Raw genomic sequence first — 23,067 nt, forward strand, 5'->3', positions numbered from 1 at the left:
AGCCAAACTGCTTATTTGACTGTGACAGAAGCCAGAAGAGCAGAGACTCTGTGGAGTGTGTAGTTTGGGGAAGCATGAGCAAAACATAAAGGATGCTGAGAGTTTCATATCTTGAACCATGTCTTGGTCACAAGGGGTTTAACATTTATAAAAATCCATCTAGATGTACATTTTAAATTAATGTGCTTTACCCACTTTGTCATATGGGTTTGTATTTAAGAAAGAAAGAAAGAAAGAAAGAAAGAAAGAAAGAAAGAAAGAAAGAAAGAAAGAAAGGAAGGAAGGAAGGAAGGAAGGAAGGAAGGAAGGAAGGAAGGAAGGAAGGAAGAAAGAAAGAAAGAAAGAAAGAAAGAAAGAAAGAAAGAAAGAAAGAAAGAAAGAAAGAGGAAGGAAGGAGATGAGGGGAGGAGAGGGGAGGGGGCGGGAGCAGAGGGGAGGAGAAGAGAGGAAAGGGAGAGTTACATTCTACAAACCCTCCTGATACAATTTAGCACAGTGTTTAAGCATGGGCTCTGAAGGCAGATCAATCTGCTACTAACTAGATATTTGACTTTTGATGGTATACTTAACTCTCTAAGCCTCAGTTTTCTTATCTCTGAATAAGATATTTCTTATCTACTCACCTCAGAGAGTCTTGGGGATATTAAATAAGTTAATGTTTGTGAGGCATGTAGCTCAGAGTAAGCACTCAAGAGTGGCCAGTTGGTGCTAGTAGTTAGACTTGTAGCAGAGTCCATAATAAGAACACCCCCTCCCCCTGCATACACATCAATGCAGTCCTTGATGGAGGGAAAAGGAGCAGGTACTAAGCCGCCGCCCCCCAGCGACTCCCCCACTTACCAGCAGGTCATACGGGAGGTTGTGCGCCTCTGTGAAGGTGATGATCGCAGAGGTGATGTCCAGTGCGCTGAGCTCCAGAGTGGCGGTGCTGAAAGCATCTGGGTCATGAGACCAGCCTGCCTGGAAGAACACAGCCACTTTCCTCACGAGAAGACCGGAGCGCACACGTTTGAATACATGTCTGGCCACAAACCTCATGGCCTCCCCAAGGTTCCTGCTGCCAGAAGACCCTTGCAGAGGGATCGCCCTGACTGCCTGCAGGAGTGTGGGCTTCCCCTTGTGGTCTGAGAAGCGAACCAGGTAGTCAGTTTTGGCGTTGTACGAAACGATGGCCACTCGGGCACCCATTGGGCAGTTACTGTCACTTATTTCCATCTTCTCCAACAGAGACAATAGAATGTTTCTCATCCTCTCAAAATCCGACTGGGAGACGTCGTTTGACATGTCCAAGGCAAAGACCACTTCGCTAGGGAACGCTGGGCATTTGGAAATACCTTAACACAATGGACACCCAGATTTAAGATTTTCTGTAATGCCTCTGAACAGGTGATGTCTGAGTGAATAAGAAGATATATTACCTACCTGTCGAACAAGCTGGAAGGGAAATTGTTTTGGAGGAAAAAACGAGACATTGTTAGTTTATATAGGCAGTGCTATGGTTTCTAGGTGAGTGCTTCAATATGAAAAACTATCTTCTCTGAGAAATTCAAGCAGTGACCTTCTCTGACTCCTGCCTGAGTTTGGTCAAGACCTCGATTTGCTCCCCAATATCCATTTTCCCTTTTTTCTATAGCAGTAAATCCTCAACCTCAGGACATATGGCTGCCTGGAGAAAAGACTCCATTTCCCAGTGAAGGAGCTGGAAGAACAGAATAAGAGATGGGTGGCTTACTGGGTTAGGGCCTCTGCCTTCGGCTAGGGTCATGATCCCGGGGTCCTGGGATTGAGCCCCCATTGAACTCTCTGCTTAGTGGGGAGCCTGCTTCCTCCTCTCTCTCTCTTTCTCTCTCTCTCTGTCTGCCTCTCTGCCTACTTGTGATCTCTGTCAAGTAAATGGGTGAAATCTTTAAAAAAAAATAAAGGAAAAAAAAGAGAGATGGTAGAAACAACTTCAGAAACTACTTCAGAAACAACTTTCCCTTTCTTTTCCTGTTGCCTGAAGCTTGGTCAACATCTTGGACCTCAAGGTGATTTTGGAAACAGAACACCCTTCCTACAATGCAGAATGAAAAAATATAAAGAGCCTGTGTCCCTGAATACTGCGGACATCCATTTCAACCCCAGACTGACCCCTTCATGGCTTTGATCTGAGAAATACCTTTGTGTCATTATTACTGAGCACTGAGGTCACACTGTACTGAACTTAAACCTGACTAATACACTGAGCTATTCTGAAACTATATATACACACACATATATACATATATATATCTAAAACTGTATATAATATACTGTATATATTATACACACTATAATATGTATAAGTGTGTTTGCTCAAGTAATATATTTTTATGGAAAATATCAGAAAACAAAAAATTAAAATTATCCTTAATTCATAATGTCTATGTATGTATGTATTTGTTTAATTTGTTATTTTATTTTATAAAACTTGGACCTTAGTATATGTCCTATTCTGAATCTTTTTTTACTTAGTATATGATGAACATGAATTCTTTTCGTCAATAAATTTAGAGCGGTATTGCCTAGTCCACTATAGATGTCTCATGATACTCTCGTGATACTTAGATTTTTCAGTCTAAGAATTTTTTACATTAGGTTCAACATATATGAAATATCTGAGCTTGTAGATAAAAGTGATTGAGGAGGGATGCCTGGGTGGCTCAGTCGTTGGGCTTCTGCCTTCAGCTCGGGTCATGATCTCAGGGTCCTGGGATCGAGCGGCACATCAGTATCCCTGCTTGGTGGGAAGCCTGCTTTCCCCCCTCCTTCTCCCCCTGCTGTGTTCCCTCTCTCACTGTCTCTTTCTCTGTCAAATAAATAAATAAAATCTTTTTAAAAATGATTGAGCGATTATATATATTTCGACATGACAGAGTTAACAAAATTAGGTCCTTGGCTTGGTATATTGTATATATTTTTCCCCATTTTTCTGTTCACTTTTTTTTTAAGTATTTTTATTTATTTATTTATCTACTTGGCAGAGAGAGATCACAAGTAGGCAGAGAGGCAGGCAGAGAGAGAGGAGGAAGCAGGCTCTCTAGCGAGCAGAGAGCTGGATGCAGGACTCAATCCCAGGACCCTGGGATCATGACCTGAGCCGAAGGCAGAGGCTTTAACCCACTGAGCCACCAAGACGCACACCCCTTTCTGTTCACTTTTGACTTCACAGTGGTCTTCAGTATAAATGGGTTTTAACTTTTTACATGGTCAACTCTGACATTCTCCCTTTGTGGTCAAAACTATGGTATTATTTTTTGTGATTTCTAAGAAAAAGGACTCCAGAATCTCTTTCAACAGCAACTAAATGGGAATGGACAGAACATGAAGTTTAAATAAACAGGACTAGGCATTTGTGGAGAGAAGCCAAGCACCCAAATTAAGCACTCTGCCAAATCAATGTTCTCTCCCTATTGCTAGTGAGTGGAGAAGTGTACATATTACAGGAAGCAAATATCCAGGAATACACTAAAGACAATGAGTAAAATCCAATCTGGGGATGTTACCAAATATTAACATCTGATGATTTGTAATTCCATTGTTAAAGCATAAATGCAAATAAAAAAGGACACATTTCTTATTGAAGGCTCCCTGATGACCCCTCTTGTTTAAATGGATGGAATAAGAATAGCAAAGTTTTTCTTTATTTGTTTTGTGATAAGAAGCACTGAGATGCAGACATGCAGGTGTGCAGTTGGTATTCCCCTTCATGAGGTGCCATATTATAGTGGAATTTCTCTTCACCATTGAGACAGTATCCCTTTCAGCCACTTCATTTCTGAGACCCCACTGGCGAAGATTACTTACCCAAAGGCAGACTGAGCCAAATACATTAATTTATAAGTCTTTCATGATAGACAACACTCAGTCAAATCCACAGGTGATTTATGTCCCCAGTCCATGACCATGAACCAGCCCCACCTCACACCACTGGCCCCCACTTGAGCCTTTCCCAAACAACTTACGGCAGTTCTCTTGTATGACAGCAATGATGTCACAAGGCTGTTAGAAAGATGGAGAAAGAGGGAAAAGGGAAAGGTATTTAATCTGAAGCATATTCCATCTCTCTCTCTCATGACTTAGAAATGTCATCTGTGTATTATCAGTTTCTTTCTGAAGCTTTCTAAGCTACAATAGAAAACACAAAAATTGTTACAGCAGATGAAATGATTCAGAAGTTATATTTCTAGATACAACAAATATTTTAAAATATATTTTATATACCATACAGTGTTCATATTACTAGACATAGATAAATACTTTTATAATTAATTATATAATTTTATAATTTTATAATTATAATTATATTTTTATATATTTATAATTATATAATTATAATTATAATTGATAAATAATTTTATTTTTTTAACTGCCTCAAAAAGCAATGGAACCAAATTTGATTTTGAGGAAGTTTCAATCTAGAACTCTTGGCCTAAAAATGCAAAGAACTGTCTTCAATTCCTGGATCTCTGTGTCAGCAATTCCTGGAACAATTCTTTAGGGCGAATGCCAAGACACAGATCCCCTCACACCACCATTAGAATTCTGCTTCGTTCCTTTGACCTCTTCCTCTGTGTTCTGTTTATCCCTTGGCCCCTTTATTTCTTGGTTCTCGCTTGCCCCACTTCTTTCCCACCACAGTAGTATTTTTGTGATTCGGAGATGAAAAATGATCGTAACTTTTTTTTAAAGGTTTTATTTATTTATTTGACAGAGAGAAATCACAAGTAGATGGAGAGGCAGGTAGAGAGAGAGAGAGAGAGGAGGAAGCAGGCTCCCTGCTGAGCAGAGAGCCTGATGCAGGACTCGATCCCAGGACCCCGAGATCATGACCCGAGCCGAAGGCAGCAGCTTAACCCACTGAGCCACCCAGCGCCCCTGATCGTAACTTTTGAGATTGTTTTCAGGTGTGTCATGAAACATGAAGATGCCATCTATAAATACTTTATAAGCAACTTCTGAACAACTTCTTACAAAAAGGCATATTGTATGGGAGTTGTAGCCTCAAAGTCTTTCCCTTCATGTCAGCCAATAGTAGCACTCAGAAACATCCAGATTGCCTCCATGATTTAAAACATTATTCTACTCTTCTCACTGATGTGATTATAACCTTTCAGAGGAAAGTCTATAAGCTTAAGGTACTTAAAGAATTTATAAGAAGAGAAACAATAGAATATAGATTTCTACTGTGTGGAAGAGTAACAAGGTTTAGATTTAAAATGTTTACCTACCATCATATCTGCCAAACCTTTGGGACCCTTGATGCCCTGGGAAGAGAAGAAATTGGTTTAAAATGTAAGATTCTGAGGTCTGATAAATTATTCTCTGGAGTTAGCAAAACATTCTCAGAAAGATATCATAGTACATAGACCACCTTCTTTCCCTACAGTCCTGGCCCTGGAATTCTGGCTGATCCCCTAAGGAAAAAAGTCAGAGTGGATCAGAGGTGTGCTCAGACCTCAGAGTCTAGGATATCCAGGAGCATGGTACATAAAGACTCTTAGAAGATCAGGTCATCTTGAGAGCAAGCCACACAGTTTAGGATCCAATTCAAGAAAAGGCCTGTCAAGATCTCAGGGCGATTCAGAAACAGTTCTAAAGTAGACCAGCCATTTCCTATCTCTCCTCCTCAGGCTACCCACCACCATCTTATCCTGGCTCTAGTGCCAAATAAGCCATCCCTGGAATCCTTCAGAACAGATAGTCCTGACTGAGGTACTCTGGGAGACTAGAGATCCTTGTTTTTATTTAGATTCTATAAGCTAGTGATTTGTCAGCTCAGGCAGGTCACAATAATCTTTTCAGCCTTTTGTTTTCTTGTCTGTAAAATAGGTGTGTGCATCATTCTGCTTCCAAGATTTTTGCTTCCATGACTTTGTGGCTCCTCTACAGTAAATCCTAAATGCAGTGAAACCACCAGGTTCAGCCCCTGGCTCGCTCACTCTACCATCTCCTATGAAAAGACTGCCTAGCCTCATGGGACAGGGGTAGTGCAAAATGACAAGAGCCCCAAAGTCTTTCCCTTCATACCAAATGACCTCCCAGGGAATTTAAAAAAAAAAAAAAAAAATTGTGGACTTGCAACATTGTCAGTTTAGTTCAGATTATATAAATGTCACATTTTGTTAGGATTTCCTTCCAGTGTTTACACAAATGTTTTTGCTCATCTTGTTTATATTGATAAACTCAGTCTCCACTGAGTTTATGTATTATGTATTTAGACAGGTTTATAAATCTCCAGCTGCTCTAATATCTTCCCGATGTTCAAGTAAACAATATACATTGAATAAATATACTGTGTAAGGACTTGAAGCTAATGTCTCCAAAAGCAAACTTGGTTCATTCCCTATACAGATCCTCTAGGGCCTCCCAAATGTTCATTTCTTCCTTCATTCAGATGGCTCTTAGCAGATCCTTATTCACTTTTACACAAAGGTTGAAAATAAAAGAAAGAAGAATCTATGTTACCACTGGTCCTGGAGGGCCTTGGTCACCTGGAGTTCCAATAAGTCCAGGAAAGCCAGCATTACCCTAAAAATAGCCAAATCAAAGGAATAAGCTTCTCCTCTTGAATGCAACTCGGCTAAAACCATCAGACCCACTTTGAGATACTAAGCTGTCATTCTTTCTAAGCTCCAATGAGTCGGCTAGTTAAGTCTATGAACTGTATCAATGGAGTGAGATGCCAAAGTAGAAAGGGAGGCAGTCTCCTTCGGGAGCCATCTCTGTCAGAAGGAATCTGACAGAAATAGCGATGTTTGCTCTGCAGCTAAAACTGCCCCCTACAGACCTAACCTCAGCCAACATGTGGACATACACACAGACACACACTTTCAAACCCGGCCTTAAAGGATGGCTCAGTAGTCAGTTTAGACTCCAAGTCATATAATTAAAAGAATATAGGAAATACACCCTGAGGACCTGACATCAAGGGAAAGACATCAAAGAGAAAATTTCTTGCACCACCTTCTGGTCTTTAGAGTCTGATAAAAGGTCTGTGCTGACCATGGTTTACTGATCATCTTACAGGTATCTGAAACGACATAGCAGTATCTGCATGTAGCTGATGTTTTGTCCTTTTTTATTTGAAACCAGAGACATCAGTTATTTGAAATCGGAGACATCATAGAGCAGGGCCATATTAGCCAGCAGCAAACCACATTAGGCATAGATTCGTTTTTTCCTTTGTGCCCTGGCCAGTGTATGAAAATACCAATTACTGAGTGCCTAGATAATAAATATTCTCTTTCCTCTTTTCTGCACCGAATACTAGTCCATGTCTTTCCCAGAAGGCCTTGTTCTCTAATGTCTATCAGCTAAAAACTGTCAAGGTTTTAGATATTCACAGGCTCTTTCCAAAAAGAGCTGCCAGTGATTGTAGCTTTTTGAGACTGAACCTTTGGAACCTGAGGGAATAGATTTTAAATGGTGGACTCCACAAAGCACAGTGAAGACATGGCCCAAAGTCCACCAGGACGGCAGCCACGTTCCTGAGAGTCTAGTCCTAAATTAGCTAAGACAAAGTTAAGGCTTGAAGGAATCTGACAGAAATAGCGATGTTTGCTCTGCAGCTAAAACAATACCCTTCCAAGTGATATCCAGACTTACCATAGATATAGATATTGTGTAACTGAAACTCCAACTTGGATTTTCTTTTATTACACTTTGATGAGCTGCATTTGCATTCACAAGATCAGTGAGAGTGGTATTAATTCGGGGGCAGGGGGAGTGGGGTGGCCAGAGAAAGGTGTGGAATGTTTCCTGAGAAGGACAAGAGCTTCCTGCTGAGAAGTCCGTTAACCCAATAGAAATTCTCCCATGAGTAGTGTCATGATATGTGCAGTTATAGATCTTGGGAAATTCCTTTGATCCTTACCCTCCGCCCTCTGATTCCCTTTGCTCCCTTCTCTCCTCGGTGGCCTGAGTCACCATCTTCCCCCTTCACAGAATCAAAAGCAAAGTCTTGAGTCTGAAAAAAAATAGCTACAAACAAATGACACATGCTGCATACCAGTTGCCAGACCCAGAAAGATAACTTCTTACTTGTGCACCAGGAGAGCCAGGAAATCCAGGTTCACCCTAGTGTCAGAAATGAGATAAGGTTTTGTTTAATGTCATATGATTGAGTCTTTCTTTGACATTCCTCAGGGAATAAGAAGAAACTATAATTTTGAGAAAATAGACTCAAAACAGGTGCCAGGAAAAACAATGATAGTAACGGTTGTTATCTTGAGCTACTCCCAAGTGACCATATTTTATTTCTATAATTTGATGTGAAATAACTGGCAAATGATCTTTACCAATTTTCCCCTTCCTTCTTTGCCAGACAGAAAGGGAACTATGGGACTATGTATTACATATTGTGTAACAGAATTTCCTTCTTAAGCATTTTTATCCAGTCGTCTAAATAACCAGAGGTCTGATCCAATATAAACCAAAGGGAAGGGTACCAAACTGGCTGCCGGAAAGCAGGTGGTCATTGTCAGATCAAAGGCACACTACAAAGCAACTGTTCATTCAACAAGTATTTAGTTAGCACCTGCTACATGCCAGGCACCTTTCTAGCCACTGGGAATTGAGCAGTGAACAGAACAAAGATCCTGCTATCATGGAACTTACCTGCTAGTGAGGAAGAAATGTATGTCAGGGAGAGATGAATGCTATTCTAGAAAGAGGATTAACAAAGAATGACATGGATAGATTTGGTCAGGGGGTAACTATTTTATACAAAGTGGTCAGACAAAGCCTTTTGGTAATGGCCGCATTTGGGCAAAGACCAGCAAAACTTGAGGAAGCCAGCCAAACAGGTATCTGGGAGACGTGTGTGTGTGTGAAAGATGAGTGTGTGAAGAACCCTGAGGCAAGAATATGAATGTGTGCTGTGTTTGAGGAACCCTGCCCCAGAATGGCAGGAGGGGAGCAGGAGGAGAGGATGTCAGGGAGTTCACGGAAGGACCAGATGTATAGAGTCTTGTAGGCCATGTTAACAGTGGGCTAATTCTGAATGACACCAGGAGCTGAAGCTGGGCTTTGAATAAAGGAATGACATGGTCTGATTATCCATTTAAAAGATGAGTGTGGGGGTGCCTGACTGGCTCAATTAGTAGAGCACGTGACTCTTGTTCTCAGGGTTGCAAATTCGAGCCCCATGTTTGGTGTAGACTTTACTTGAAAATAAAATCTTTTAAAAAATAAATATAGAATAAAATAAAATAGGGCTCTGGCTGCTGCTCAGAGGACTAACTAGATTAGGCAAGAGTGGAAACAAGAATGCCAGTCAGGTGGCTTGATCCAGAGGGTGGCAGTGGCAGGGGCGAGAAGTGATGAAATGCTAGATGTATCTGAAAGGTACACTCACAGTATTTGATGATGAGGTAAATACAGTAGTTGAGAGACAGACATTTATTAAAGATGGAGCAAGTATCTTCCTTGCACAACTGGCAGATGGGAGGCTGTACTCCCTGAGACGGGGAAGGCTAGAGGAGGGGCAGTTTGTCAGGGGAATCAGTTTTGACTGACCAGATATTTGATGATATTAAAAGATTATTGTTAATTCTTAGGTTGATAATGGTACTGTGGTTATATTTATAAAGAATCTTTTAGAGATGCAACTTGAAATATCTACTCATGGAATATATGATATCTGGGATTGCTTCAAAATAACTGGGGGAAGGATGCAGGTGTGGTGGGGTACATATAAAACAAAATAAAACTGGTCAAGGGTTTTTCATTGCTTGAGTTAGGAGATGGGTACCTGGGGAGAGGTGTCATTGTATTAGTTTTGCCACCTGTATCTATGTTTGAATTTTTCCATAATCAAAGGTTAACAAACAAAAGAAGAAGAAAAATGAAGGAAGAGGGGAATGGAAGAGGAAGAGGAGAAAAAGGAGAAGGTGGTGGAGGAGAAGAAGGAGGGAGAGGAGGAGGGGGGGGGAAGAGAAGGTTGTTTAGTTACATGCCAGTTTTAAGGTGGAAACATGTTTAGAGTTTAAGACACTGGTCCAAACTGGAGAAGTGCACGGAGATTAGAGGATAGATTAAGGATACCTGATGCTGTGAAACTGGATAAGGTCACCTGAGAAGAAAGTAAAGAGGAGAACAACAGAAGTATATGGAACAAAAAGAGCAAAGGCAAAAAGAGACAGACAGGCAGAGAGAAACCAAGAAACAGACTCTTAACTATAGAGAAAAAACTGATGGTTACCAGAGGAGAGGTGGGGGAAGGGATGGGGGAAATAGGTGATGGCGGTTAAGGAGGGCACCTGTGATGAGCACTGGGTGTTGTATGGAAGTGTTGATCACTATACCGTACACCTGAAACTAATACTACACTCTACGTTAACTATACACTCTACGTTAACTGAAAAACTTAATAAAAAAATTTAAAAATTAAAATTAAAAAAAAGAAAAGTATAAGGATAGAGTCCTGAGTCTTCTAATATTTAGAGGCCAAGAACATTCAAAAGAAACTAAAAACAAGAAGATAGCAAAAACCAGGGAATTGGTATGTTCTGGGAGATGAGAGAGGAAAGGTTTAAAGAAGAAGGCCATGATCACCTTTGTCAAATGCTGCTGAGACTTGGAGTATGATGAGGACAGAGAACTGACCACTGGATTTAGCACCATGGGTTTTACCTTGACTAAAGCAGATGTCATTGAGTGGGCAGGGGTCAGGGGGTGAAGGTTCAACTGTCATCCGTTCCAAAGAACCAGAGGACAGAAAGTGGAGTTTCCCAACCACGGCACTACTAATATTTTGGACCTGATGATTCTTCTTTGTTGTGAGGGGCTGTCCTGTGTATTACAGGAAGAAAAATAGTACTTCTGGTCTCCATCCACTAGGTGCCCTTTGCATCTCCTCCCCCAGTTGTGACAACCCAAACATCTCCAGACATTACCAAATATGCCCTAGAGGGTAAAATCACCATTGGGTAAAAACCACAGATATACACCTAATCCATCAAAGAATTTTGCCAGAGAGAAGGGGGACAGTGGGACTATGTAGTTAAGTGAGGGGTTTTTATGTTTGTTTTTTTAGATGGGCTATATTCACACTTTTTTGTATACTGACAGGAATGATCTATGGAGAGGGAAGAAAATTTGATGATGAAGATGAGAAAAGACCCAGGACCTTAACAAAGCAAAAAGGGAATGGAATCCAGCCCAAGAGAGATGCGATCAGTCTTAGATGAGGGCACGGACTTTTATCTATAGCAGTAGGAGGGAAGACAGGGTACAGAGGCAAGTCAGTTGGCCTATGTTATGGCGGATGTAGGTAGATGTTCTCTGTTCATTTCTCCTACTTATTTCATGAAACAAGAAGCACAACTGTCTGCTGAAATTTGGAAGGGAAAGCAGGTCCTGGAAGTCTGAGGGAAGGGGAGAAGGTATGAAACAGTCAATTCAGAGAGGAGAGTGAATAGATGAGGGGAAGGTAGCCAGCCAGCCAGCCAAGCAGCAATGAGGACGGTTTAAAACGAAGCCATTAAGTCTTGCCAGGAAAAACCCATGAAATAAAATAAAATAAAATAAAATAAAATAAAATAAAATAAAATAGGGCTCTGGCTGCAGCTCAGAACTGTTCCACAGTGTTCCACAGTGTTAACCACACTACAATAAGGAGAGGCTGCCCTTGGATTTAGTGCAGAGCTGGTATGTGGCTTAAAATATGGGCATTTGAATTCTACCTAGAATTCCCCAGCTATGCAAAGTCCCCACTAGAGAAGAAAGACAGAATGTGCCAGGATGGGGATCCAATGGCATAGCTTCTACACTCAGATCTGTCTCTAACCATGTGTGACTGTGATGTGTGACCATCGGCACATTACATCACTTCTTTGAATCTCAATTTTCTTATCTGTGAATCAAAAGGGCCGAACTAGATGATCACCAAGGTCTCCATTTTTCATTATTGCACAGATATTTACTAAAAGTTTACTATGTTTTGGGAATTTATGCCCATTAATTATATTCAGGGCATTTTTCTGGTCAATAAAATTGCAGCAGTGCCATCAAGGGAAATAAGAGAATTGCAGAGAAGCCAGCCCAGGGTTAAGTAGCTGGGCATCACTAAACATCCCAGTGATTTCTTATGTTGTGATGCAATAAATGGTAACTCACAGACCAAAGCACCAGAATAACTGTAACTATTGACATTTGATGAGTTGAAAGCTTCATGTGAGTTTCATTCTTCAAAACCTCTGTCAGTAACCCTTCAACTACAACATGCTAAAATACCATCTTCTTTGGGAGTAGAAATATTCAAACATATTTACTGAGTCCCTACTCTGTGCCAGGCTCATTCCAGCAATACAAAACTGAATAAGATGCAGTCTACTGTCAAATTCACAAACTTGTCAAATACGTAAGGATAAATTATAATACAACCTCAATGGAAAGGGACTACTGTAGAAATATGACTAACACACCTTAGGAACACAGAGCATAGGACAACCAAATCTGTCCATGGAAATCCAAGAAGGCTTCCACAAAGAGAAGTTGATATTTGAGTTGGTCTGAGAAAATGAGGAAAAATTGTCAAAAGGAGGGAGATGGGTAGGGACATCTCAAATAAAGGCAAGAGTGTTTGCTGAGGCGAGGAGTTGGGGAGGTTCCTGGCTCAGGTGGGACCATGTGGCACAGGTGGAAGATGAGAAAAAGAGTTTGATTTTTTAAAAAAGGCAGTGACAAAAAATCAGCTTTTTTTTTTTTTTTTTTTTTTTTTTTTTAAGGAGGGAACTCTGGCAGCTACAACATGTCATAAACAGCGTTCAGAAACCATGTCTGGCATACCACTTAGAATAAGACTTACCATCCATCTAATAAAATAAAAACTATAGTCCTTCATTTGGAATACTTCATAACTTAAGCCTCACCTTTTTTCCTTTTCTTCCTGGATGTCCATATCCATCTGGACCTAAAAGACCCTAAGAAAATGACACAAGATGAACAGTAGAGTTATCCATACCAGTGCTTGGTTAATTATGTTATCTGAACCCTTGGATTAATCAGGAGAGGAAGGAAGTGGTCAAAGCAGACAGGCTGCTAGAGGCTTATCTTATCTCATAGGATAAACTCTAAGCTACCTTTACAGGATAAGGAGAGGATAAGGGCTTAAAATTTTTAAAGAGCAAGGTATAGCAGTTTGAGGGTTTTTTTGTTCTGTTTTGTTTTGTTTTGTTTTCAGTTTTTAACTTGTTCAGCAAGATTCTATGCCTCACCAAGATGATACCATAGTTGCAAGGAGCCATATCACCATTAAAAAATCCCCGTTGGGCTTTTCTTGCAGGACAGAGTAACAATGGCAGAAACTCCAGAACTTGGTATAAATCTCTAGAGATAAAGACAGACCTTAGGAAAAAAGATTGGGATAGAGGAAATGAAGTTGAGTGAATCAGTGCACAGAACGTAAACCAAGACAGACCTGAATTTTCATTCCATTTCCCAATTGGTTGTACGAGGGGCATTAGGCAAGTTAGTCAACCTAAATTTCAGCTTCCTCACCCATTAAATGGGGTAAAACACCATGTGCACAGCATGGTTGCTGGGAAGATTGAGTGAGATTATGCATGGAAAGCACTTCGCACGATGCCAGCTCAGAGAGAGCAGTCATTACTCTGCTGCTGATGGTGCAGCAGTGATGATGCTTGCAGAGGAGCAGTAATGAGGGTGGAGGTAGAGGCAATGGTGGTGGTGGTGGAGGTGATGGTGGAGGTGGTGATGGCAGAGGTGGTGGTAGTGGTGGTGATGGTGATTTTGGTCACAGTGATGGTGTTGTTGGTGGAGACAGTGACAGTCAAGGTGGAGGTGATGGTGAGGCTAGCAATTATGACTATGTTGATGATACTACTGGGATCTTAGCATCTGTACACGGTGTGCTTCCTATATTAAGGAGTGAATTCAGAACCTTTAGGTGCTTTTTTGCTCAAGGGACAAGAACTGCACCTAAACCAAGTAGTCAACTGCAAAGGACAATTTTAAATTTTAAGCCACAACGATCATTCATTCTTATGGCCTAAGGAGGAAAGTTTGAAATGTTAGAAAATGAAAAAGAGTAAGATAAAAAAGATTGCCAAAGATGAATTATTGGGAGACCAAAAGAATGCAAATGAGATTCATTTGCGGTTTTCCCATCTTCTTTCCATTGAAGGACACACAGAGCTTCAGGCATTTACAACTCCAGAGACCCAAACTGTCTATTTTGGAGATATCTGCCTCTGACTATCCTGAAATGACACCTTCCAGAAAGGCACTGCTCCCCAGCTTTGTCTGTCCCAGGGAGAGATCAGTAGGAACAAACTTTGCATTATTTTAAATCAGGATATTTTCACAAAGTTAAACAGTGTTAACTTCATCATCCGGATTGAGTGTAGATGCAGAACACTACTTGTCTCAGATTCTGGTCGACAGTAACCCTGTTCTTTCCCTTTCCACATTTAAATTTCTCAGCCTGCTTTTTTTCTCCACCTCTGGCTAACCAATGCAATTTCATTACTGAGTGCAAAACAACAGCAGGTTTTGCCCATTGCTCATAAAAGGAATTTCAGAAACAAATCGAAGCTGCAGGGAAGACAACATTTTTCCATATCATAAAGCTCTTTCCCATAAAATGGTGACTTGAAAATAGCCATAAAATAATTAACTTTTTCTCATGTTTAGAAGGATGACTAAGGAAGGTCTAAATGCATAGCCCTGTCTCTGGTAGTTTTACCTATTGAAGTAAACCTCTAACGATTGTTGGTTTCCAAGGGTTATTTCTGTGCTCTGAGCAATTGAGCTCATGTACTTATAAGTTTGCATTCTGATTGCCTGTCTTATTTGTTTCCCTGGAAAAAAGGTTTCATAAAACATGTCTGTATTCCAGAAAGTTTCACATGCTTGTAAAACAGCTTTGTCAAACAGAAGACACTCACTGGCACGTCCCTCTTCAACAGCATGGGAGAAGGCAAAATAAATCCCGAGATGACTGTGGGTTCTTTATTTGTAGGAAGAGTTTGAGAATCTTTGACTCTTTAGATTCACAACAGTTCTGGGGATCAGATCATATTTGTGTCCCAAATATTCATCAAGAATATGAGAATTTGGTGGGCAACGAGAACAAATAAGAAAAAAGAAAGTGAATCAAGAGTCCAAAACAGAAAAATCAGACTTACAGGTTGTCCTCTTAGTCCTTGTGGACCCCGGGGGCCTGTGGCTCCTACATCACCAACTTCCCCCTTTTGCAATAAAAAGTAAACATGAAGTTAATTTTCTCCTGTGAGTTCATGCAATCTTATGTCATTCTCCTTAGAGATTCTACAGTCACACTTTTCAGGTCCTATTGGCATCACCGTTTGGTCCAAGGTAAGTCTCTTCCTCTAGACTTTGTTACATACAGATAATAACAAATAGAGCAGAGATTTTGGCACTGAAAATTAGCAAAACCAGGTATGAAGCACCAGGAACAGAATTTTGTATTATTCTGATTTTTCGAGGTGTAAATGTGAGAATCTGTATTTGTACTGAATCCATATATGTATCTTTTTATTGATATGTCCTTGCCTACTGATATAGGTGGCCAACTATCCATCCATCTTTCTATATGTCAGTCTATATGTCTTTTCTTCCCTGTATCCATCTGTCCATCTATAAGGTAATGGCCAGTCAATACCACCACCAACCATATCAGAAACTCCTGCTGGAAATGATGAGGTAAGGAGAGATTTGAATAAGGAAACCCAAGTTGCAATTTAAAAAAAAAAAAAAATGTGTTTTTTGACATTTACCTTCCTTCCTGTTGGTCCAGCTTTTCCTTTGGAACCAATTGGCCCGGGAGGCCCAGGAATCCCCTGCAATAAGATCAGGACTAAAATCACCTCAAGGCACAATGTTAACTGTCTGGCTCTCTTGCTGTTATTGAAATAGTCTGGAACTGGTCCTAAATCACGAATCACCTTTAATGTTTTATACAATTAATTGTATCCTTCAACAGACAAAATGCTTCCTATGCACATTTAATCTCTGGGTGGCAGGTGGGGGGGGGGGGAGGAGGGAGGCATTCTGGGTAAGAGGTCACGTCTCCCAAGTACTGAGCACTGGTTGCTAGAGGGGAAAACACCATTTGATTAGGAGATCCAGAAGACAAACACCTGGACTTTCACCCACTGAAAACCGAAAATATTATCAAATGAAAATGAAAACAGTACGATGGGTTTACAGGACTAGACTCTTCCTGCTCAACAGAGAGTCAAAACAGACCTAGAACATAGGCCATCCTGGAGATGTGAGTTTGAAATCTCCAGATCAAGATGCTTCTGCCTAACTTAGATCACGCTGCTCAGTGTTGAAGCCCAGACGCTCCCGTCATTAGAAGCCACTCCTCATCACCTGCCTCAATGGGGTCTGACCCTTCTATGAACTGCTGGGATCCTGGGTTAGGAGTAGAAGGGACGCCAGAGGGAACCAAGCTGGGAGCCACTTCAGCCACTTCCTATCCAGATGACAAATCATTCTCAATCCCTTTGAGCCTCAGTCACCTCATCTGTAAGACTGGGATGGCAATGCTTCCTTTTATGTTTATAAGCAGTAAATTAGTCTTTGATGCCCCTTTTACGGTTTTGTTTTTTGTCACGCTATAGGTAAGGCACTATGAGCTTGGGTTAAACACCCTTGGGGCTCCGACCCAATCTCGTTGATCACTATATTCCCACAATACCTAGAGAAGGGGGTACACCGAGTGATCAAACTAGCTATTTCTAGAAACCCCTGATACCCACAAATCCCAGGGCAAAGAGTGGAGCTTTACGTTATTCCTTGGGAACACTCGGGTATCTGAATGTCGTGGCCACTGTTAACATTGTTAATGAGCAGCTCTGCTGCACCTTTTAGAGCTTCCAACTTACCTCAGCACCGGGTAAGCCTCTTTGTCCAGAATTTCCTGGTATTCCTTGTCTTCCTCTCAGTCCCTAGTCCCAAGATGAAATTAAAGTTCAACCAATGTTTATGGAGCTATTTATTTCCCATGTAATCCCAAAGTCACCTTAGTCAACAATGAGAGCACAAATCAGGGTACTTGATTTGTGGGTCCTGACCCACTAGTGTATTTATCACACTCCACTCAGCAGCATCTGCAAGGGAGCCCCCCAGGCTCTTTCTACCAGAAACACCGGATGTGAGCCTTTTCCATCTGTACCTATAATAACCACCTCCACAGCTGAGTCCAGTGAGCCCTAAAATTTCAGAACACTGCTTTTATATTTTAATATGCCCAACTAATTTTAAATCCTGAAAGGAGAAAGAGAGGAGCTGCTAAGATACTGATCTCCTTTGAAAATTCAACCTTTGCTTTATATATCCAAGGGCTGAGGACTGGAGAACGTATTTTGATTTTATCAAGAACCAAGAGTACAGCTGCTTGTTCACAATAGTACAATAGCCTAATCTCACTGGGCACATTGCTGGGGAGGTACTCATTTTCTCCCTGACCTATTTAACTTTACTGATTTCAACACTCATTTTTTTCCCCAGCTTTTCTGAGAAATGCTTTCCTGTTAGAAGCATGGATCGTGGCTTCTATACCTTCTATATTCCTGCGTGAGGCATTGTAATCACCCATTTAAATAGAGCATCATACTCACATCCCAGTGGGTGGTGAAAGTAAGGAGAGGTTTTTATTGATTATCTTGCTCATGGTTCATAACACAGCCCTTTTGCTCCCCTTGCACTCAGCGGTATGATAAAGTGAATACAAAAGAGAAAACCACAACGCCACAGTGGCAGGGGGTCCAAATTTGAATTAAGCCAGCAATCAAAAGAAAGGCAAAAATCCATCTCTCGGTTGTTTCTCCCTATGTTCAGACACTATTTTCTATCATAAAATAAATACAATCTCTAATTACACTTTGATCACCCTTTTCATTCTTTCATACTTTTGTCAAGTCAAAAAACAACAGAAACCTTTCAAAATGATCGCGTGACACTCATAGACTTTTTAAAGTTATGGAGAATGATTCAATGTGTTAGTAAGAGTTGTTGTTTTAAAGTTCTTCCATTTAATACTTGGAAACAATTTGGCCTTTAAAAAAAAAGAGGTAGGACATGTTCCAGAAGGATTTACAGAATGACAGATTTGGGTTATACTTTGAAGATTCCAAAAGAACTGGTTGGAAGTTCAAATATCCAGTTATCACTGAATAGTTAGAACACCCCACTTGAGGACAAGTCCCTTCCTTGCCTTAATATTCTGAACATCCCAAGCCTATTAGCAAATTGCCCTATGTATAACAGATACTCAATAAACGCTTTACTGATTTTTCATGCCAAATTTGAATACTTTGAAGACACAGTTTCAGAGGCAGTAATTAAGAGCATAGATTTTATAACTAGCCTGCCTGAGTTTGAATCCCATCTTTATATTCAGTAGTTGTGTGTGAGCTTGGCCAATTTACCTAACTTCTCCATCCCCCCCTCCATTTCTCTCTGTAAAATAAGGATAATAACCTTCCGTTAAAGGTTAAATGTGTTAATACTAGTGCTTAGGGCCATATTTAAGACGTAATAAAAACTTAGTAAATATTAGTTATTGGAGTTTAACTTGCCCAGGAGAGAGACTCTACAGTTTGCTTTGGAAGGCCCTGGAAAAGAGATATCCAAGGCCATTCTGATATATGTTAAGTCCCTATCCAAGAATCTGTTTTGTTTGATAATTTCAAACAAATATCCTTTAGCACTAAAAACAAGTTCACTGATACAACCTGTGAGCCTGGGTATCCAAGCTCTCCTTGGTAACCCTGTTCACCAGGTTCTCCACGTACACCCTGTCAAAATAAGCAAAACTTAGTGAGTTCACCAGGCACTAATAATGTTTGTTTTGAAGGCAGCCTTTCCTGCGAGATGTCACTTGAAAGCCACAAGAGAAAAGAAAGGGGGAAAAAAAAAGGTTTTGATTGTCTGTGCTCCGTTCTCTTGGGATTGGAGAGGATATGGGAAGAAGGGCCTCCACTTATGTTGGAAAACCAGATTCTTACTGTCTTTCCCAGTCTTTGCATGTCTCCTTCCAATATCTTGGCTGGTGATAAAAGCAAAAATATTTTGTTTAAATAACCCAAGCTCCCACTTAACAACAGGTTCGTAAAAAGCCCATTCATTCCTTTTAAGTGATATGGGCTAAATGCTCCCTGGTGTTAAGGACCCTTAGCCCTTGTGAAGAAACTCAGAAGGTTGAACACAGCAACAGGCGTGACATTCTGGGGCAAGGCACATAAAACACAGAGAGAAATGGCAGAAAACTGGCTCTTTAAAAAAAAAAAAAAGATTTTATTTAATTTGAGAGAGAGAGAAGGAGCAGGGGGAGGGGCAGAAGTGGAGGGAGAAGCAGACTTCCTGCTGAGGAGGGAACCTACATGGGGCTGAATCTCAGGACTCTGGGATTCTGAGCTGAACCAAAGGCAGATGCTCAACTGACTGAGCCACCCAGGGTGCCCCCAGAAAACTGGCTTTAAAGCCCTACAGATTCAGGGCGCCTGGGTGGCTCAGTCCTGGGATAAAACCAGCATCAGTCTCTGCTCAGCAGAGAGCCTGTTTCTCCCTTTGCCACTCACCCCTCTTGTGCTCTCTCTTGTCTCTCTCTCTCTTTTAAATAACAAATAAATAAAATCTTAAAAAAAAAAATCCTACAGGTTCTTACAACATTAAGCTGGCTCTCTAGGCAAAAGGTGAGATGTTAACATGATTCATCTAATAACTGATTAATTTCACCCTCAAATTAATATTTTCACTTCTACAGAGAAGATACCTTTTGTAAGATTGAGGATAATACCCATTTTGTGAATTATTCTGTCTTCTTTTCCATGTTGTTCAGGTGTCGGGAAGGTTACTATTTATTCATGGATTTGCAAAGAGAAAAAAAATCTTGAACTCAGAATTAATCACTACACGGATCAATTCCTCATGCTTCTGAAGTTTTTAAAACTATTCAGGTAAATGGGAAGCACTTCTCTCAATTATTACTGCTGTATTATTCTGGTCTTTAGCAGTTGATTTCTAGATTTATAAACATAATTTTTTTTATTTTTTATAAACATTTTATTTATTTATTTGCCAGACAAATATCACAAGTGGGTGAGTGGGGAAGCAGGTTCCCTGCTGAGTAGGGAGCCCGACTGGGGGCTCGATCCAAGGACCCTGTGATCATGACCTGAGCCAAAGGCAGAGGCTTTAACCACTGAGCCACCCATGTGCCCCAACTTTTTTATTTTTTAATTTAAATTCAATTAGCCAATATATAGTACATCATTATTTTCAGATGTAAAGTTAAAAAGAAAAATCATCAGTTGCCTATAACACTCAGTGTTCATCACATCACGTGCCCTCCTTAATGCCTATCATCCAATTACCTCGTCCCCCCACCCACCTTCCCTCTAGCAACCTTCGTTTTGTATATTTTAAAGGCACATAGCTAGAAATTTTGAGATAGGTTGTGAAATGTTTGCCTATCACGTTACTGCCATTGACAGTGCAACATTCAGAAAACAATTTGGCTCTATGCCGCAAAATTCAGACTCTTTTATTGTACCTCCATGTCTATACATTTATATTAAGGAAATCATTTCAGCAAAGCAAAAGCAAGAACAAAACAAAAACCCTATAATACAGTTTTTCTTTACATCACTGACTATGATATCTAACATAATAGAAATTACCTAAATGCTCAACATAAGAATTGTTTAGCAAATCACTATTCTTCTACAGAGAATGCTATAATATATTAAACTGATAATAGGAAGATTTGGAAACAGAAAAGCAGACTATAAAATAGTATACCCATGATAATAACTCTTTATTATCTATCTAGTACAGGAAACACACAAACATGAAAATAAATTGCTGGAGGCTAGTGGGTTTATGGACATATAAAAAACAAATTATATTCTTAATTTTATCATAATTAACAAGTTCAAGTTTTTCCTTATTGCCAAAATAACCTCTGCATTGATTTGTTTGCCATAATACAATGTTTTCTATAAAAAATATTATTTAGAATTCCAGTTTATTATGTATCTTGTAGATGCCAGCATCTCTAATTTTATAGACCGTAGTGAACCATCTTTTTCCATATCCAAGGGATGCTGTGATTTGGAATTCAGCACCTCTGTACGCTGTACTCTTCCAATAGTACTTGCCCATCTTTAGCAAGCTGCAGCCTCAAAACATAAATGCATCTATATGACCAGTGTTCCAACACTGGGTTAACTAGCAAACTACTGACGTGTTGAATAACTCCACTTCACCTTGGAGTCTGCAAATGGTTGGGATTTTATCTCTTATTTTTAAAAAATTTTAAAAAGCAAAGGAAAAAGAACAAAGACAGGGATTCATCAAGATTACAATGTGCTAAATGGAGAGGCTTTCTATGAAAGGCAGCAGTTTGCACACATTTTTCTCTGCTCCCCAAATGAGAGGTTGCTGTTTTACAATTTGTCCCTATAAGACAACAGTACAGAGGCCCAGAGAAAAATGGATCTGAATTAGAGCAGGAAGACAGAGGGCCCAGGAAGGAGGAAATCCAAGAGAAATAAATCCCACATGTTTAAATACATTGGGAAGTTCTCAGTTTTCTCAAAGAGCTTTAAAATTAACTGGTAATCGGCACGTAGAACACAAAGCAAATAAGAAGAGAGGCTGGCTCAAGGAAAACAGGTTACATAGCTGCAAATAATATTTGCCCAGCCATATGAACAATCAGCTGACTTGACCAAAAATGGAGAAGTTAAGCATACGGCAAGGATGAGCTGGAGACAAGTATATGGAGAAGGAAACACAGAGTTTAAGAACAATGTTTCTCCCCCATAATCAGAAATCGAGAGAAAAATATCCCAAATTGAAAACCAAGAAACCGCAAAATAAGTATGTTGTTTAGAAAAACAGCAATAGAAAACCATAAGAGACTCTTGATCTCAGGAAACAAACTGAGGGTTGCTGGAGGGGAGGGGTGGGAGCGATGGGGTTGCTGGGGGATGGACATTGGGGAGGGTATGTGCTACGGTGAGTGCTGTGAATTGTGTGAGATTGATGATTCATAGACCTGTACCCCTGGAACAAATAATACATTATATGTTAATAAAAAAATATACAGTGGAAAAAAGACAGTCTCTTCAATAAATGGTGCTGGGAAAACTGGGCAGCTATATGTAGAAGAATGAAACTCGACCATTCTCTTACACTGTACACAAAGATAAACTCAAAATGGATAAAAGACCTCAACATGAGACAAGAATCCATCAGAATCCTAGAGAACATAGGCAGTAATCTCTTCGATATCAGCCACAGCAACTTCTTTCAAGATATGTCTTCAAAGGCAAAGGAAACAAAAGCAAAAATAAACTTTGGGGACTTGATCAAAATCAAAAGCTTCTTCACAGCAAAGGAAACAGTCAAGAAAACAAAGAGGCAACCCATGGAATGGGAGAAGATATTTGCAAATGACAGTACAGACAAAAGGTTGATATCCAGGATCTATAAAGAACTCTTCAAACTCAACACACACAAAACAGACAATCATATCAAAAAATGGGCAGAAGATATGAACAGACACTTCTCCAATGAAGGCATACAAATGGCTATCAGACACATGAAAAAATGTTCATCATCACTAGCCATCAGAGAGATTCAAATTAAAACCACATTGAGATACCACCTTACACCAGTTGGAATGGCCAAAATTAGCAAGACAGGAAACAACATGTGTTGGAGGGAATGTGGAGAAAAGGGAACCCTCTTACACTGTTGGTGGGAATGCAAGTTGGTGCAGCCACTTTGGAGAACCGTGTGGAGATTCCACAGGAAATTAAAAATAGAACTTCCCTATGACCCTGCAATTGCAATACTGGGTATTTACCCCAAAGATACAGATGTAGTGAAAAGAAGGGCCATCTGTACCCCAATGTTTATAGCAGCAATGGCCACGGTCGCCAAACTGTGAAAAGAACCAAGATGCCCTTCAACGGACGAATGGATAAGGAAGATGTGGTCCATAGACACTATGGAGTATTATGCCTCCATCAGAAAGGATGA

General features: G+C 40.3%; 1 protein-coding gene across 1 annotated transcript in view; it reads right to left on the minus strand.

The window, feature by feature from the left end:
* LOC309860745 (collagen alpha-4(VI) chain-like) overlaps positions 1-23,067 on the minus strand; it is a gene marked incomplete at its 5' end in the record, with an annotated part of 101,520 nt that overhangs the window by 22,858 nt on the left and 55,595 nt on the right. Inside the window, 12 exon segments of the mRNA XM_082723185.1 lie at positions 841-1,334; positions 1,423-1,434; positions 3,984-4,020; positions 5,250-5,285; positions 6,487-6,549; positions 7,895-7,957; positions 8,062-8,097; positions 12,894-12,944; positions 15,171-15,233; positions 15,783-15,845; positions 16,899-16,961; positions 18,750-18,812. Coding sequence (XP_082579311.1) covers positions 841-1,334; positions 1,423-1,434; positions 3,984-4,020; positions 5,250-5,285; positions 6,487-6,549; positions 7,895-7,957; positions 8,062-8,097; positions 12,894-12,944; positions 15,171-15,233; positions 15,783-15,845; positions 16,899-16,961; positions 18,750-18,812 — 1,044 coding nt within the window.

This window comes from Mustela nivalis (genome assembly GCF_964662115.1).
Source record: "Mustela nivalis genome assembly, chromosome: 1".
NCBI classification, from domain to species: Eukaryota; Metazoa; Chordata; class Mammalia; order Carnivora; family Mustelidae; genus Mustela; species Mustela nivalis.